Source organism: Drosophila biarmipes, chromosome 2R, assembly GCF_025231255.1.
Source record: "Drosophila biarmipes strain raj3 chromosome 2R, RU_DBia_V1.1, whole genome shotgun sequence".
Classification (NCBI taxonomy): Eukaryota; Metazoa; Arthropoda; class Insecta; order Diptera; family Drosophilidae; genus Drosophila; species Drosophila biarmipes.
This window is the reverse complement of record NC_066615.1, coordinates 21,121,665-21,136,392: the sequence shown is the minus strand read 5'-3', so window position 1 is coordinate 21,136,392 and position 14,728 is coordinate 21,121,665. Positions and strand designations below refer to the sequence as shown.

At 42.4% G+C, this 14,728-nt stretch overlaps 3 protein-coding genes and 1 pseudogene across 3 annotated transcripts in view; 1 reads left to right on the top strand and 3 right to left on the bottom strand.

Moving 5' to 3' along the window:
- The window catches only part of LOC108023068 (5-hydroxytryptamine receptor 1A), a 40,668-nt gene extending 30,619 nt beyond the window's left edge, over positions 1-10,049 (top strand). Inside the window, exons 2-9 of the mRNA XM_017092316.3 lie at positions 1,656-1,884; positions 1,954-2,079; positions 2,748-2,864; positions 5,553-5,625; positions 5,718-6,196; positions 6,816-6,947; positions 7,105-7,230; positions 7,905-10,049. Coding sequence (XP_016947805.2) covers positions 1,663-1,884; positions 1,954-2,079; positions 2,748-2,864; positions 5,553-5,625; positions 5,718-6,196; positions 6,816-6,947; positions 7,105-7,230; positions 7,905-8,621 — 1,992 coding nt within the window. The 5' untranslated portion in view covers positions 1,656-1,662 and the 3' untranslated portion in view covers positions 8,622-10,049. The remainder of the gene's footprint in view (positions 1-1,655; positions 1,885-1,953; positions 2,080-2,747; positions 2,865-5,552; positions 5,626-5,717; positions 6,197-6,815; positions 6,948-7,104; positions 7,231-7,904) is intronic.
- A 1,703-nt stretch (positions 10,050-11,752) lies between these two features.
- On the bottom strand, positions 11,753-12,409 carry LOC108022121 (uncharacterized). Its single transcript, XM_017090962.1, has 3 exons — positions 12,350-12,409; positions 11,979-12,296; positions 11,753-11,923 (listed from the first exon to the last, which is right to left on the bottom strand). The coding sequence occupies exons 1-3, from the start codon at positions 12,407-12,409 to the stop codon at positions 11,753-11,755; spliced, it is 549 nt and encodes a 182-aa protein (XP_016946451.1).
- Positions 12,410-12,771: 362 nt separating this feature from the next.
- LOC127011010 (uncharacterized) lies at positions 12,772-13,409 on the bottom strand. Its single transcript, XM_050887720.1, has 3 exons — positions 13,350-13,409; positions 12,972-13,289; positions 12,772-12,918 (listed from the first exon to the last, which is right to left on the bottom strand). The coding sequence occupies exons 1-3, from the start codon at positions 13,407-13,409 to the stop codon at positions 12,772-12,774; spliced, it is 525 nt and encodes a 174-aa protein (XP_050743677.1).
- A 743-nt stretch (positions 13,410-14,152) lies between these two features.
- Positions 14,153-14,700, bottom strand: LOC127011013 (uncharacterized; annotated as a pseudogene).
- Between the last annotated feature and the right edge of the window lie 28 nt (positions 14,701-14,728).

Sequence of the window (14,728 nt, the reverse complement as noted above, 5' to 3'; positions counted from 1 at the left end):
ATCCCTTTTTCATCAGGACCTTTCCTACTTTGTCTCTCCTCTGGGCTTTCGGTGCCGGTCCTGTGTCTGTTTCGGTTCTGCAGTTGCAACTCTCCGATTACGCCAGACTTAACAATGCGAGGAATTAAGCGAATTCCCCCTTTCATTGCTTGGAAATTGAAATTGGTTTTTTAACCGAAGCGCACACCCATGACGGCGGGTCACCACTCACTAACCAGCTCCTAATTGATTCAGCCAAAGTTGGGGATTTATTGCAACGTCGCCTGCAGAGCGCTATGTTAATGAAAAACCAGAGACGGAACCTCAACCTGAAGTCCTGGGACACACATTAGCGTACTAAATCTGCGAAGAGGGATCGGAGGATTGGGCGAGCTTAATGTTTTGCCATTGCCGTTCGGTTATATATCATGCGGTGATTTGTGGACTTAGCATAAAACCAGGCGGCCCGGCGACATCCCGACTCTCTGGCGACTTTGGACGGGCCACGATAAATCAAGGCGCAGATCCGGGAGCTCGGGGATATGGCAAATATAGCCTGGTGTATGCTATGCGTGGCGGAACTTAATAAGAGATGCGACAACAAACAAATGATACAGATAGACGCGGAGACAGACGGCGACAGTGGGGGCGGGAGAACTCTTTAAAGCGATGCCGCTGCACAGGGCACTTTCCACCGCTCCACAGACGGATGGCCGAAGAGAGATATCAACGCGACTCCGAGGGGGGCCCCAGTATTTTGATTTATCGTGGTTGGGGATCCCCCTGCCCAGACGCATCCAATTATACTGTTAACTTTCATTATGTCACTGTGCTATTTTGGGGACACGACGACGGCGAACGGAAGTGCCGCCATATTGGGCCATTGTTGCGCCATTGTCTGTGCAGAGCTTAGAGCACTCGGAGTGACAACGACATCACTGCGGTTTCGGCGGCAGGACTACTCATCCCGTCATCCTGTTCCTCATCACCATCCCCATCCCATGCCCTTCCCCCCGAGGACTCCGCCTGATAAATCGTCAACGCGGCTTGCCTTTCACATGCCTTGACTTCATTATGGCGTAACAAATCGTCCGCATTTTGCATTCCTCGCTGCGGAAACGGAAATGGAACGGAAGGCATCTCCGAGAGAAATGGCGTTTCTTTTGCCCTTTGCGGCCGGACGGTGGCATGGTCACAGGACATATCATTGAGACAATACCAACCCATTTTTTGTCGCATATCCTTGTACAGGGTAATGAGTCTTATTAGTGCCAAAAAAATTGTTAGAAATATTAGATGTTCGATTACAATTTAGGATGCTTATTTATTATATATTTAGTAGACCCCAATGCAGTCTAGGGTTGCTTATAAAAGTTCCGAAAAGTATGCAGTATAAAATAACTCATTCTTAGGGATTGTTGCATATTTTTAGCCACCTCTAAAAATGTAATTCATGTATCAAATTATCGAAATGCTAGGGTTTGATTTCTGCTCAAAAATATACTTGGGTTCGATACTGGTGCTCCTAAAGATGTCTGTCAAAAAATTAAAGCCTTCTTTTGGAATAGCAAAGTATTGTTGCATACTTTTACACAGCTTTATAAATGATGCTAATTTTTATTTATTAATTTGGTATTTGGCGCAATCTCACATCAATTTCTTAAACCATCTTCCAGCTCTGCCATGGATCTAAAGACTGGCTCTCTCCTGGTAGCGCCCGCCGTGAAGAACTCCAGTTGCTCGCACCCGCGCTACTCGGGCCACAACTTCATCGCCCACATAGGCATCGCGGAGACGATCGAGGCGGTGCTGATTCTGGTCCTGACCCTGGGCGTCATCGGGGCCAACTGCCTGGTCATCTTCGTCATCAACAACCGCCGCTATGCGGCCTACATACACCAACAGGTGAGATGCGGATGAGTCACCGGCCTACCAGACCCTAACCCCCTGTACATCTTGTAAATAACCCCGCAGCCCCGCTATCTGCTCACCTCGCTGGCCCTGAATGACCTGACAATCGGTCTGTTAATTACGCCATTCGGTCTAATGCCGGCATTGTTTCACTGCTGGCCGTACGGAGAGATCTTCTGTCAGATACAGGTGAGTGGTTCTGGTTCGGGAGTGGTTGTGGTTGTGGGGCGGTTCCCGGGCGGGTCAACAGGTGGGGCGGATATGCGATAATTTGTTGGAGTGCGCCGGTTTCCGTTTGTGGCTGTTTTGCCATTGCGGTCAATTAACTCTCTTCACAATGCACGGTAATTAAAGGACATGGGCGACGGAGATGGTAACGAGGAATCCCGATTAACCGTCGGAACAATGTGTAATGCTAATGTTAACATGGTCAAGTGGGTGCGGAGTTAAGAGGCAAAGCGTCGGGAATGAGATGCTGAAAATGTGACAAGCAGGCGATTATCATATGGTAATTAACTAATGTTGAGGGAGAAACAATACTATTAAAAAACACATTGTGGTAATATGAACCGTATATTAAAGTGGGGCATCTCTGAGATGGTTTTCTTTCATTACCTCAACATTTTTATAGCCTTTCCTAGATTGTTGTTAGAAAATACACGCATTCCCCGCATAACTCACTGGTATTCACATACTGGCGATTAATAATCTCGGTATTACGCTGAAAAAATTCCATTACAAGTCTTTTATTTCGACCCTGCAGCGGCGGAAAAGTTATTGCTAAAAAAACGCCTAATGCAAATAATAAACTTCTAAACTAGCACTAACGCATTTTCCGAATTTTCCGCATTTTCCAGGCTCTGCTGCGCGGCGCGCTTTCCCAGCAGAGCGCCGTCATCCTGGTTTGCATGGCCGTCGACAGATATATGTGTGCCCTGCATCCGCGGCGCTACTACCAGCACTCCAGCAAGAAGGTGAGATGCATCGCATGATATCACTTGGTATTTTTGGGTCGCCCGGATAAGGCACGCTCCCAGAAGATTCCTATCTTATAATGCTTATGTTCGCGCGAGGACGATAAACAATGCGCTGGCGTAATTACAAGAAATCACGCGCCAATAAAAATCTATATCTATCTATGACAATGGGACAGTATTGTCCACGAGCCAATTACGCAAGCATAAATAAGGATAATGGGCTTTAAGCAGCTTGACAGTCATTAAACAGGCAAAAAATAAGACCAAAAATGGGTGGGGCAGCGCCAAAGAGCAAGTGCAAAACAAAGCATCGTGAAGAATGAAAAAGCAAAGTTGGCAAAAACCAACAAAAAATACGAGGGCCAAGTCGTATAGACATTCGAAAAGTGTATAAAATAGGGATAAAAAGGGAGGGAAAAGTTGGCCTAGAGATTTTTTACGCGCAATGACTTCGGCGAAAGGGCGACGACCACAGCAAAGTCCTTTTCCAGGACGAAGGCAGGCAAATGAAGCGGCACCTCCCACGGAAACCGCAGGCAGGGCCGAGGCGCAGCAAACGAGCCACAAACTCTATTTCCCCTCCCAATCCCTTCACATCCCATCCCGTTCCCCGGCAACGTAATTTATGGCTCCCGGAGAGTAAACAAAACGAGAACCAGGCGGCCAGGGACGGCTAAGGACACCGAAGCGCGAATGTCCTTGCCCCAAATGGGCGCCAAACTGCAGAGAATTGGGAAGCTATTCATGACATATTTATACGAATTACAAGGGACTTTATAAATCTATAGTTTAGAACCTTAAGTTACTCTCAAAGCAGATAAATCTCATAAAGTAGTTAAAAATTAAAACATTTGTGCATTATTTTGTAAATTAATTCTTTGTTAGAAGTATTAGGATAATAAACTAACTAGTTTTAGTATTGCGTATAAGAGTGTTAAAAAGTATGCAGTAAAAAATATTGCCGAATAAGTACACATCGTTGCATACTTATAGGCACTTTTAAAATTAATTTCGAATACCAATTGAAATGTAAATTTTAGAAATTATTATTTATTATTATTATTATTTAAATTTATCACTACACAATCTCACACACTACACTAAATAAAATCCTTTGAAAAATAATTTCCTTGCAACGCAAAACCTCTCGAAATGTAATCAACGCAATTTCCACTCGGGTTAAGGCTCAATTTTCTTTGTTGGCCTGGAGTTTTTGGAAAAGGTCGTAACTTAAACTAATAAAAGGAAATACAATCAGGCCGAAAATAAAACAATGGGTAAGCCGAGAAATACCAATAGTGGAAAATAAATTTACATAAAATTGCGGCGCTACTTTTTTCGCTCTGAGATCGGCGCCATTTCGGTATTTTTTCACCCCGCCATCTGGCCCACAAAATGGGGCCAGGGGGCGAAATTGGCACAGTGCCACGCCTCCGTTTGTAAAAATGCTGTGCGCACTGTCGAAAATTAATAAATGGATGCTGAATGTGAGATACTTTGGCTGCAAGCAAAACCAATGCTCGGCGGAACTTGGTAATGGCATCGGGAACTTTTGACTCTCGTTTTTGCTCACTTTTAAAAGTGCCATAAATTCAAATGCAGTCTTGAAAAATTCATCTTGACTTATGATTACTTTTTTGCAATGACAAGAAGTTAATAAATTATGAAAGTTATAAAATGAACTAGACTTTTGACCACTTTACCAATCGCAATTTGTTTTAAATATAGTTTTGCAATGCACATGTTAATGCGAAACCCACTTCAGAAAACTCGTACAATGCAGCAACATTCACCTTTCAGAAATATTTCCCTACTGTTTGGCCTCTCTGACTGTTGGTTGTTGCTCGTCGTAAAAGTTTTAAATATAATAGCGTAAATTAAATTAATCACAGCCAGGGTCCATTTCAAAGAGACACAGACCAAAGTTGTGTCTCCGTTTTTTTGCCAGGACTTTCTGGCACTTTGGATGGGACCACTCTCGTTTTTTGCAGGTGGACTGGACTGAATTCCCCAGAATTTCGTCCTGTCAGAATGCTGCATTTAGCAACTCAGTCAGTCAGTTGCGATTGTGGCAGCACTTTTCCGTTTTCCAAAGAGCGGAGGTATCGCTTTCCCTCTGTGGTCGACACCCTTCACCCACTTATTGCTGCATAATCAAAAGTTTGTAATGCCATTTTTGGCCTTTTTTGACAACCGTTGTTGATTGTCAGATGAAAGGGGCAGTGCAAACAAATGGAATCTTCTCAAATTAGAAAGTTTGAAGTCTAGGGAACGCTACCAAAGTTTACTAATTTAATTTTCCCAATCTGACTAATTTGGAAAAACAGAGATGAACAATGGAAAGCATGAACAATGGATTACGGCAGCTTCCTATTTGATTAAATAAACCCAACCAATTTTAGTTATTTATAATTTAAGTCATGCGAACTATGAAAAAATTGGTATCTAATTCACTTTTAAATTTTTAAAACATTAAGCGAAGTTTGAAATAGTAATTAAATCAGCTTACCAGTTGCTTGAGAATAATACTATTAGAACTTTATAACCTACTACCTCGATAGCCCATCACCCATATTCGATATCCACAAAACTGCGGTAGAAACGTGCCTATGAGCCCTCCCACAGTAATAAATCAAGCCACACCTGTCGGAAATCGCCCCCACTAATTGTGTATTCATTTTGCAGGGCTGTGTGGCCATACTGAGCTTAACCTGGATTATCAGCCTGACGGTGTTTGGCTTCCTGGTGCTGCCCAAAGGTGAGCAGAAGCCTCGTGATTAGCCTGCCATATCAATATGCCCTCGAACACGTCAAACTATAAAGTATCTTTTGCGCTGTCCGACAACACAGGTTACTACTTCAACAATACGGGGCTAATGGCCTGCGAGCCCTTCTACAGCAAGCCCTCGTACAGGATACTGTCGACGTGCGCCCTCTACTTTCCCACGACGATGGTGCTGATGTACTGCTACGGCTCCAGCTTCCACATGAGCCGCTTCCGGCTGAACGACCCGACCATGCCCCTCACGGCGGCCGCCCACCATCCCCATCCGCACCCACATCCCACCGCCGCCCAGCAGCTCCAGATACATCAGCAGCAGCATCAGCAGCATCAACACCACCAGCAGCAACACCATCAGCAGCAGGCGGGGCTGCACTCGCACCTCTACCACGGCCACTCGCACCACCCAGGGCTTCCCGGCCACCCCAGCCACCCACATCATCCGGGACACCCAGGCCATCCCCACCATCACCTGGGCCATCTCAGCATGGCCATGAGCATGGGACTGGCCGGCATGCCGAACATGACAAACAAGATTACCAAAAAGGTGAGCTGGCCAGGTGGTCAACCTTGCGACCAGGAGGGGCGGAGGAGCAGGTGGCTCCAACACCGCTTGCAGGCTGCAAAACAGTTTGTTCAAGCGAGCGAGTTGGGGATTAAGTTAGCAGTAAATAGAATTTGCTTCGGCAAACAAATTGTTAAGGCTATCAGTATGCATCGCTTAAAACCCAAAAAGACTAAGCTACCCATGCAGTTTCGCCATGGATATTTTACCGCTTTCACATATTGGTTGGAGCCTATTAAATTAAATTCCAAAAGTTTAACTGAAACTTTTCGCATTCAGAAAGGGCTTAGAACAGGAAAGTTACTTCTGGTAGTTTTCTTATTTAAGAATGGTTGAATAATAATAAACTGAAGGTCCAAGTGATTTAAAGACGGAAATAAATATTATTTATCACATTGTTTAGAAATAACTGAGAATATGAAGCTAAGTAAATATATTTTGATGATATTGTGATAGTATTGAACACCTAGTTACAAAGGTCACTTTAACATTAAAGTAAGTACTTTTCTTTTATTATTAACCTACCAAATATTTTCTTATAAATAAATATCAGCAAAGTGCAGATGAAATATTTTAATAAACTTTTTAAACACTCCCCCAGATTGTTCCCATCCAGGAGAAGAACTCGAGTGGCTCCACCTCCCGTTCGATGGCCGCCATTTCGCTGGGCTTCATAGTAATGGTCACTCCGTGGACGATCCAGGAGATAGTCACTGCCTGCACGGGGTCAAAGGCAAGTATCTAGACGCCATTGTGCACTATCCATTGGATTATTGTTTGGTCCGCTTTTCGGGGCGTACAACGCGGCGAATACGTAATGTGGCCACGTGTGGCTCATCGGTTGTGATTTTGTGACATTCCCTGATATATCTGTGTATCTCCGACTGCAGCTGCCGCCCTTTCTCGATTTCCTGGTCACCTGGACGGCGCTGAGCAATAGCTTGTGGAACCCCTTCATGTACTGGCTGCTGAACTCCGACTTCCGCCGCCTGAGCCGCCAACTGATGCCGAACAGAGTGAGTTTTGCTTCTATTTTCTCCCATTTTTGGGGTTAATTTACAGCGTATCTGATCCGGAGCGATGTTCACTGTCTGTTTCAGCAGCAAATCTGTCATAAGCCCTGATTGATTGATTCGCTTATCCCCACTTCAAGCGCCCCAAAAGCACAGACCTCCCCGAGTACGCCTGCCAAATATGGGTATTTCAGCCAAGTGCAGGATGTGCAGCTCGCATATTTTCATGTTGCACAATGCAAACTTTGCGAGCACAAAAACAGCTCCCCTTTTGACCCCCAAAAAGCCACCCATAAATCCCGAAACCAAAGGTGTAAGCTCCAGGAAGCTGGCAGACTGGCTCCGGCAAAGTAAACAATCAACAGACACAGCAAAGTGATTTTGAATTATGAAAGAGCAGATCCAGAGCGGCATTTACAACCCCTGGAAGGGCCTCATAGTGACCCCCATGCCCCGTGCCCTGTCCCCCATGCCAAAAATCCCTGAATCTATTTTGGGTAAACCCAGTCAAGTTGCATGATTTACTTCCGGCGAGAGCTGGGGGTCAGTCTGTGGAATATTTATGGCCCAACCTTGTGCTCTGCCGGAATAAATGCGAATTTAAAATCCTTATTAATTTTTGTGCGAGTCCAAATTTATGATGGCCCCCGCTTTTGCCTTTTCCACTGCCTTTTCAGTGTTTCCCCCACGAGGATACGCCCGAGCACAAATCAGGCTGTTGTCACATCAATGCTAACGATTTCGAAATCACAACGCTTCCGATTCCCCCGGAACCGCCATCGTCCAGGCCGCCAGGAGGAGGAGGTTCATCCAGCGGCGGGGGAGGAGGAGGCAATGGGACAGCCAGTTCTGGCGGCGGCGGAGTGGCCAGTTCGATTGGTGGCTCTGTCCTGGGGATTTGCGCCCGCTCGCGGGCCAATAGTTTGAGCCGCAGTGCCTCCCAGTACATCCGGGGCACTGGACTCGGCCTCCATGGCCACCAGGAGGCCTTCGCCACCACGCGACCCGACATCGAGGGCCTGTCAGAGAAGTACTGGGGCGAGATCCTGGAGAGAACTGTCAGCTCGGGCAACCTGAGTGCCATGCAGAAGAACCTGCCGCCCCACCTGCCCTACACCCACCACCTGGTGCACCAGGTCCACCAGCCGCAGCAGCACCAGCAGCAGACCACCTCCTTCAGCAAGGCCAGCGATCTCCAGCTGAATCTGAATCTCAGCCAGGCGGCCACCGCCGCCGAACTGGGCAAGTTCTCCAACTCGGAGCCCAAGCTGTGCGAGCACCTCTTCCACCACGACGCCAACTGCGCCAAGAGCAAGGCCGCCAACGGAGCGGCTCTGGATGGGGGGGAGTCCTCCGGCAAGCTCGCCTGCGGGCGCAGCATTCCGGACATCTAGTACGCCGAGGACGTGATCTTGGCCAAGAACCAACTGCTGGCCCGGCAGGCCAAGTGCTCGCACCATCCGCTGCACCAGCAGGCCAGGATTAGGAGTCATCCGCACACAGGCAGTCTGCGATTCAGCCGGGTTCGCGCCGCCTGCCACAGTCCTCCGCCGGAGAAGTCGGGATTCCCGTTGGCAGAGTACCGGAAGTAGGTTGACAGGCTACCAGGATCTGGTAGCCAGGCGCAGATTAGGGAGTGAGATCAAGTTCGAGCGAGTATCTTTAAGATTCCTTAGCTGTATGTGCGTGTGAGTGTCTATATAATATCGCATGAGCAAACCATATAATATGTGTGTTGTCTAAGGCTTAAGAACTAGGAGATCATATGGGGCAGGTAGGATTTTTAGCTTCACAGAAGTCTCAGTAAAGCAAAAGGGGTTGTAAGAGGCACTTTGATTTTACCTATCACACCTGAAAAAGTATTACCCCGAATTTTACAAATTTTTTTCAATTTCCAATGGTTATGGTATTGTTTAAAAAAATACACCCACTAGATTAAATATATTTGTTTAAATATTAAAAACTAATTTGTCTTCGACTTTAAATGTTTGAAACTGAAGGAAAACACTTTCCTATTTTATAGGGTTTAACTGCTCTTAAACATCATGCATTTTTTGTGAAAGTGATAACCTATAGCCCGCACAGACCTAATAAAGAGAACTAAAGTACTTTCACTTTGAAGAATCCCAAGTCTCATTAGCTGGACTGTCCTGCGTTGTAAACCTTCGCCCCTCCAGTAGGAAGGAAAAGTTAAGCAGACGTTAACCATAGTAAGTGTTCATTCAATGTTTGTGATACCCTGAGTTTCCCAGCCAAAAAGTACATATAAATTAATCGTAAATGTTGTGTGTTTGTGAATCGGCTAATTAGACATAGAATACGGTATATATGGTAAATGGTTTTGGCCAACTTGGTTGGCTTCCCAGCCCAGCCCAGGGGCACAAGAAAACAAAGAGATATCAGACTTTCCTCTCAGATCCCGCTCGAAATTCGCAGGACCCCTTTCCCCCCATTCTCTACCACTTAAGGACTAAGGATCTACATGTGTAGGCTCTCTGACATTGGCGGACCCTAAAGCGTTGTGGTTAATCATAGTTCTAGTTCCATAGCTCGAGTCGTATACCAAATTACTCACTGTTCTACGAATCGAAATCAAATCCTAACTTTGTGATTGTCAAGAATTTAAGTCGGTTGGTGTGAACATTATTGTTGAATCATTTTTTATTTGTAGCTAAGTAATGTAATAGTTAAAGCATAAATAAATTTACTCTTTAAGTACATCTAATTTTAGTTAATTTAACGCAAGATGTGTAATAAATGGTATTATAAATAGGCAAACAAGGAATGATTCAAATCAAAATAAATAAATATCACTAAAACGATTTGCATAAAGTTTGATGTTTTTACGGGCTCACGAAAAAGGTAATTTCAGAGCAATTAGGATGGCATCGTTTAAAAGGGAAGCCCACAAATGGATCCTAAAAAGTAACAACAACAGAAAGCCCAATTACATACAAAAACACCGGCAAACTCGACCGAAGCGTTCTTAAATAAATTAAAAATTATTCAAATTTGATTTTTATTGTGCCACAGAGCCTGCCCCAGCCCCGGATTCCAATCCCAATCCCAGATGACAGCGGGGCCCAAATGCAAATTAATATCGCATACTGCGTTTAGATTTTCATTTTGCCACGAAGGGAAAAATGAAAAAAGCCAAAAAAGACCGTCAGCAATGCAAGATAAACGAACAAGAAAAGTTTGAAAACTAATTTTCGCAAAACAATTTTCAGAAGCCGCGTTCGCCTCCCCACAACCCCGCTTTTCCCACGAGGCAATGGTTTCTTTTGGCAATTTGAATCTCAAACTGAATCTGGATGTAGATGTGGATGTGGATAGGGGATTCTTTGCGTTTCTTTCGGGCCGAAAAATTACACGCTCCGCTGCATTTTGTAACAATAATCGCCGGTGTTTGGCGTCTGACCACGCCTACTTCACCTCCCCTCGGAAAATGTTCGGTGCAGGAATTCACGCCCCACAACCGTGAAAAGCGCGGAAAAAACTTTTCGCATGAAAGTCAACTTTTCCTTTTTCTTCCCTGATTCCCATTTGTTCGCCATCCGAGTTTTCTGTATAATTTGACGCCTGCCGGGAATTGGATTGTGCACCATTTGGTGCCGCGAATCTCGGGCTCTCCAGCCGGGCTTTTGCCTAATTTGATTAACACTAATTGGGGTTCATCTAATTGCGGATGGCCAGAGTATCATGAGACGCAATGGAACAGTTTTCAGGCTTCAAAGACGATTTATGACGGATATTAATTGCGCAAATTAAGCGAATCTCCTTTTTTAATTTTATGAAACTATAATCTTTGGCTGGCTTTACACTTTCAAAAGCCAACAGGCAGCACTAAGTAAATATTTTAAAGCTATCGTTGGCGAACAATCTATAATGTTTGGATTTAAAAATGTATTATCTTGGTTAATGATGCATAGTTTCAGTAAAAAAATGTGATTCGACTCTCCGATAAATTTTCATAGGTACATAAAATAAAAATAAAAATTTACCATAAAAAAAAAAGTTCTCTTTCGAGGCTTTTCGAATAAAAATATATTTAAGGAAAGGTTGCGTTTATATTCCAGATGCTTTTCTTTTTGGAGTAGGCCTTTAACAGTCAATAATGAACAACTAAAAATGGTTTTATACATACTACACTGAGTACTGATGGTGGTATTAGTTGCACATTACTTATCAAACCAGAGATTATTGTTTGAAGTTGAAACCGTAACGATATAACAAGTTATAAAACCTCACCCAAAAGTATAATTATACTGAAAAGGTTGTGGGACAGTTTTTCCACATTGTCGTGCTGAAAACGATTCATATCTTTAAAAATTTAAAAATAAAAGTTTAAAAATAAATATAATGCAGTATACCAAGAATTCCTAATTTATTGTTTCAAGTACCCGATTTTGAAAAGTCAAAAACGATATCATTCTCATAGAATTCTGGTTAAAGATATTTTGCTCAAACATTCTGCATAATATTAGGTGCCGTTTGAAAACATGCATTTGGCTTGTCAGGTTTTTTATCCGTGTCTTGAAGAGCTTGTCGTGAAATCCTCCTTAAATGCAAAATAAACATTTGAAGCGAACTGCGGCTTACCATCAAAGAACCAGTCCATTAAGAGTAGGTATTCTCCTGTCGGCAGCGGAAGTGGAATGTCAATCAAGTGGAAATCACTTAGCACCTGCAAGCCCTGAAACAGGAAACCGGACATTAGAAAGTTTATAACTTGGGAAGGGCGATCCTACCATATAGGGGCAAGTGTGGTTCACCGTGGACACATCTTTGATCAAGTTCCAGACTATCTTGGCCACCGGTTGATTTCGCCTTCTCATGAACTCGCAGGCATCGAAGTTATAATCGAATAGGAACGGCTTGTAGCCGTTGGCCCTCTTCAGCATCTTCAAATGAAGGAATATGTTGTAGGCTGGCTCAGAAAGTGTAAGATTTACATTCAAGCTAGTCTTATTTCGGGAATAAGCTTTGAGGCGACAGTAGTGAATTGACACCCACGACTGGTTATATGACTCACATTTAGCATTAGTCAGTTTTGCAAAAGCCGCCTCCTAATGAAATCGATTCTTAAAGTGAGTGAGTAATTATATTAGGAAAATCTTACACTACACACTAGAAAAAGAACCGCTCCGAACACTCCAAAAGTGATGAAAGTGTAATGCATCGTATAAAATTCTCACCTCAACTAAATACTAAAGGCAATCTATGTTCCTTTTATATTTTAATTCACCGTTTTTATGGATTTTGGAAGCCTGACGACATAATAATTGAAATTTCCTATTTTGTTTGATAAATACGATGATATCGTGTATTTGATAATATCAAAAAATATTAACGAGGCGAAAAGAGTGATCCATTCATGGGCAGCTTTTATGAATGATAGAGTAGGTATTATTTTTTCAAAGAACTTTAATAGATATAATAAGTTATATTGATACCAGGTTATTATATAAATAATATAATACATAAGAATCTATTGTAATATAATAATCAATGGAAAATATATTTTCCAAAAAGTTTGTGGTATTACAAATCCTCCATAAAGGTAAAAGAAACGTTTGTTTCAAAGATCAACTTATTATAAAAAAACCAATCGCCAAAAATTAAGTAGTCTCCAGAGGGCCAAGGCAGAGGAATATGGATATGATGAAAATCGCTTACCGTTTGTAAACCCTAAAAATACGAATGACTAACACTTGCTCTTGGATCATCAACAAATTACTCACCACATAGGGACAGGTATGATTCACAGTGGATACGTCCTTGATTAAATTCCAGACAATCTTTGCAACGGGTTTGTTTCGCCTTCTCATAAATTCACAGGCATCGAAGGAAAAGTCGAACAAAAACGGCTTATAGCCATTTGCTTTCTTCAATATCTTCAACCTAATAGATACGTTATTGGTTGGCTCTAGAAAGGTGGCATTTATATTCAAGCTGGTTTTGTTTCGGGAGTAGGCCTTCAGTCGACAATAATGGAAAGCGACCCACGACTTGTTGAATGATTCACAGGCTGCATTTGTCATTTTAACAAAAGGTGCCTCCTAATATAAAAAGGGGTTTTATCTAATAATAATGTTGGTGCAGCTGCGGGAAAATCTTACACTGCAGACTAGAAAGACAACAATTCCAAAAAGTACGAAAATTTGTAACTTTGAGTCCATGGCTAAGGGCTGGAAATTCTAGACTAAATCTTAGTGCCTCAAATATTATAAATGACCGTTTATTTTAATAATGAAACGCTTCCGATAAAATCAGTTTATAATTTCCAAAGCGTTTTGATAAAAAAAGTCATTAAACAAGTGCAAATTGTGCTGATATTGCACGAAATATTGGTGTGTTTACTTTTTTGTACACACTTTTATACGACTTCCATGAAGTATATTACTATTTATAGAATTGAACTGTGGAACTAAATTGCTAGGGGTTTCGTTTATTATCATTCTGAAAGCGGGACTATACAATAGGTTCAATATTTCACAGCAGTTTTGATAAGATATGATCCCATTTCCAATCTATGATTATACTAACATATATATTAATAACAGAAATCATATTGCAAAAAAAGTAAAGCCACCAGAGTATCCAAACTATTATAAGTATTTAAAAAAAATGTTATATCCAATCATGGGTAACTTTCATGGATAGAGAGTATTAATTTTTCTGTATCTAAGGCATTTGCTCAGACAATCCTTTACAATTGCCAAACAAGAGCCTTTCTTTGAAAGCCAAAGTACACTTCTTTTATTGAAATTGTATAGACATAGCCAGTTTGCAATTATCAAACCATTTAATTCACTTTATTTCAATGAAACTATTATATATATGCTGTGCAACAAAAAATTAATAATACAAGGTTCTAAAAAATGGGTAAGAACTTTTCCAAAATCTTGGATTTTATTTTATTTTATACAAAGGTGAAATAAACATTGGTTTTGAACTGCAACTTATCATAAAAGTACCAATCCCCTAAAATTAAGTAGTCTTCAGAAAGACAAGGAATATGGATATGATGAATATCGCTAACCGTTTGTAAGACCTAAAAATATGAATGGCTAGCTTATGGTCATCAGATCATATAAAAAATTATCACCACGTAAGGACGGGTATGATTCACTGTAGATACGTCCTTGATCATATTCCAGATGATCTTCGCAATCGGTTGGTTTCGCAGTCTCATGAATTCGCAGGCATCGAAGTTGTAATCATATAAAAACGGCTTATAGCCATTGGCCTTCTTCATCATCTTCATATGAAGGGAAACGTGATAAGCTGGCTCCAAAAAGGTAGCATTTATATTTAAGCTGGTTTTATTTCAGGCGACAGCAATGAAAGACAACCCACAACTTGTTGTATGTACAAATGGAGCCTCCTGCAGGTACGGAAAAATCTTACACTGCAGACCAGAAAGACAACAATTCCAAATACTCCAAAGATGAACAACTTTATTTCCATGGCTTAGGGCTGGAAAATGTAGACTAAA

Bases quoted from the DNA above. Each gene is read 5' to 3' on its own strand.
- LOC108022121 (XM_017090962.1), bottom strand. From the start codon at position 12,409: ATGCATTACACTTTCATCACTTTTGGAGTGTTCGGAGCGGTTCTTTTT. The intron at 12,297-12,349 runs GTAAGATTTTCC...CGATTTCATTAG, and splicing joins TTCTTTTTCTAGTGTGTAGT to GAGGCGGCTTTTGCAAAACT. The intron at 11,924-11,978 runs GTAGGATCGCCC...TTCCTGTTTCAG, and splicing joins ACCACACTTGCCCCTATATG to GGCTTGCAGGTGCTAAGTGA.
- LOC127011010 (XM_050887720.1), bottom strand. From the start codon at position 13,409: ATGGACTCAAAGTTACAAATTTTCGTACTTTTTGGAATTGTTGTCTTT. The intron at 13,290-13,349 runs GTAAGATTTTCC...TTTTTATATTAG, and splicing joins TTGTCTTTCTAGTCTGCAGT to GAGGCACCTTTTGTTAAAAT. The intron at 12,919-12,971 runs GTGAGTAATTTG...TCGTATTTTTAG, and splicing joins ATCATACCTGTCCCTATGTG to GGTTTACAAACGGTAAGCGA.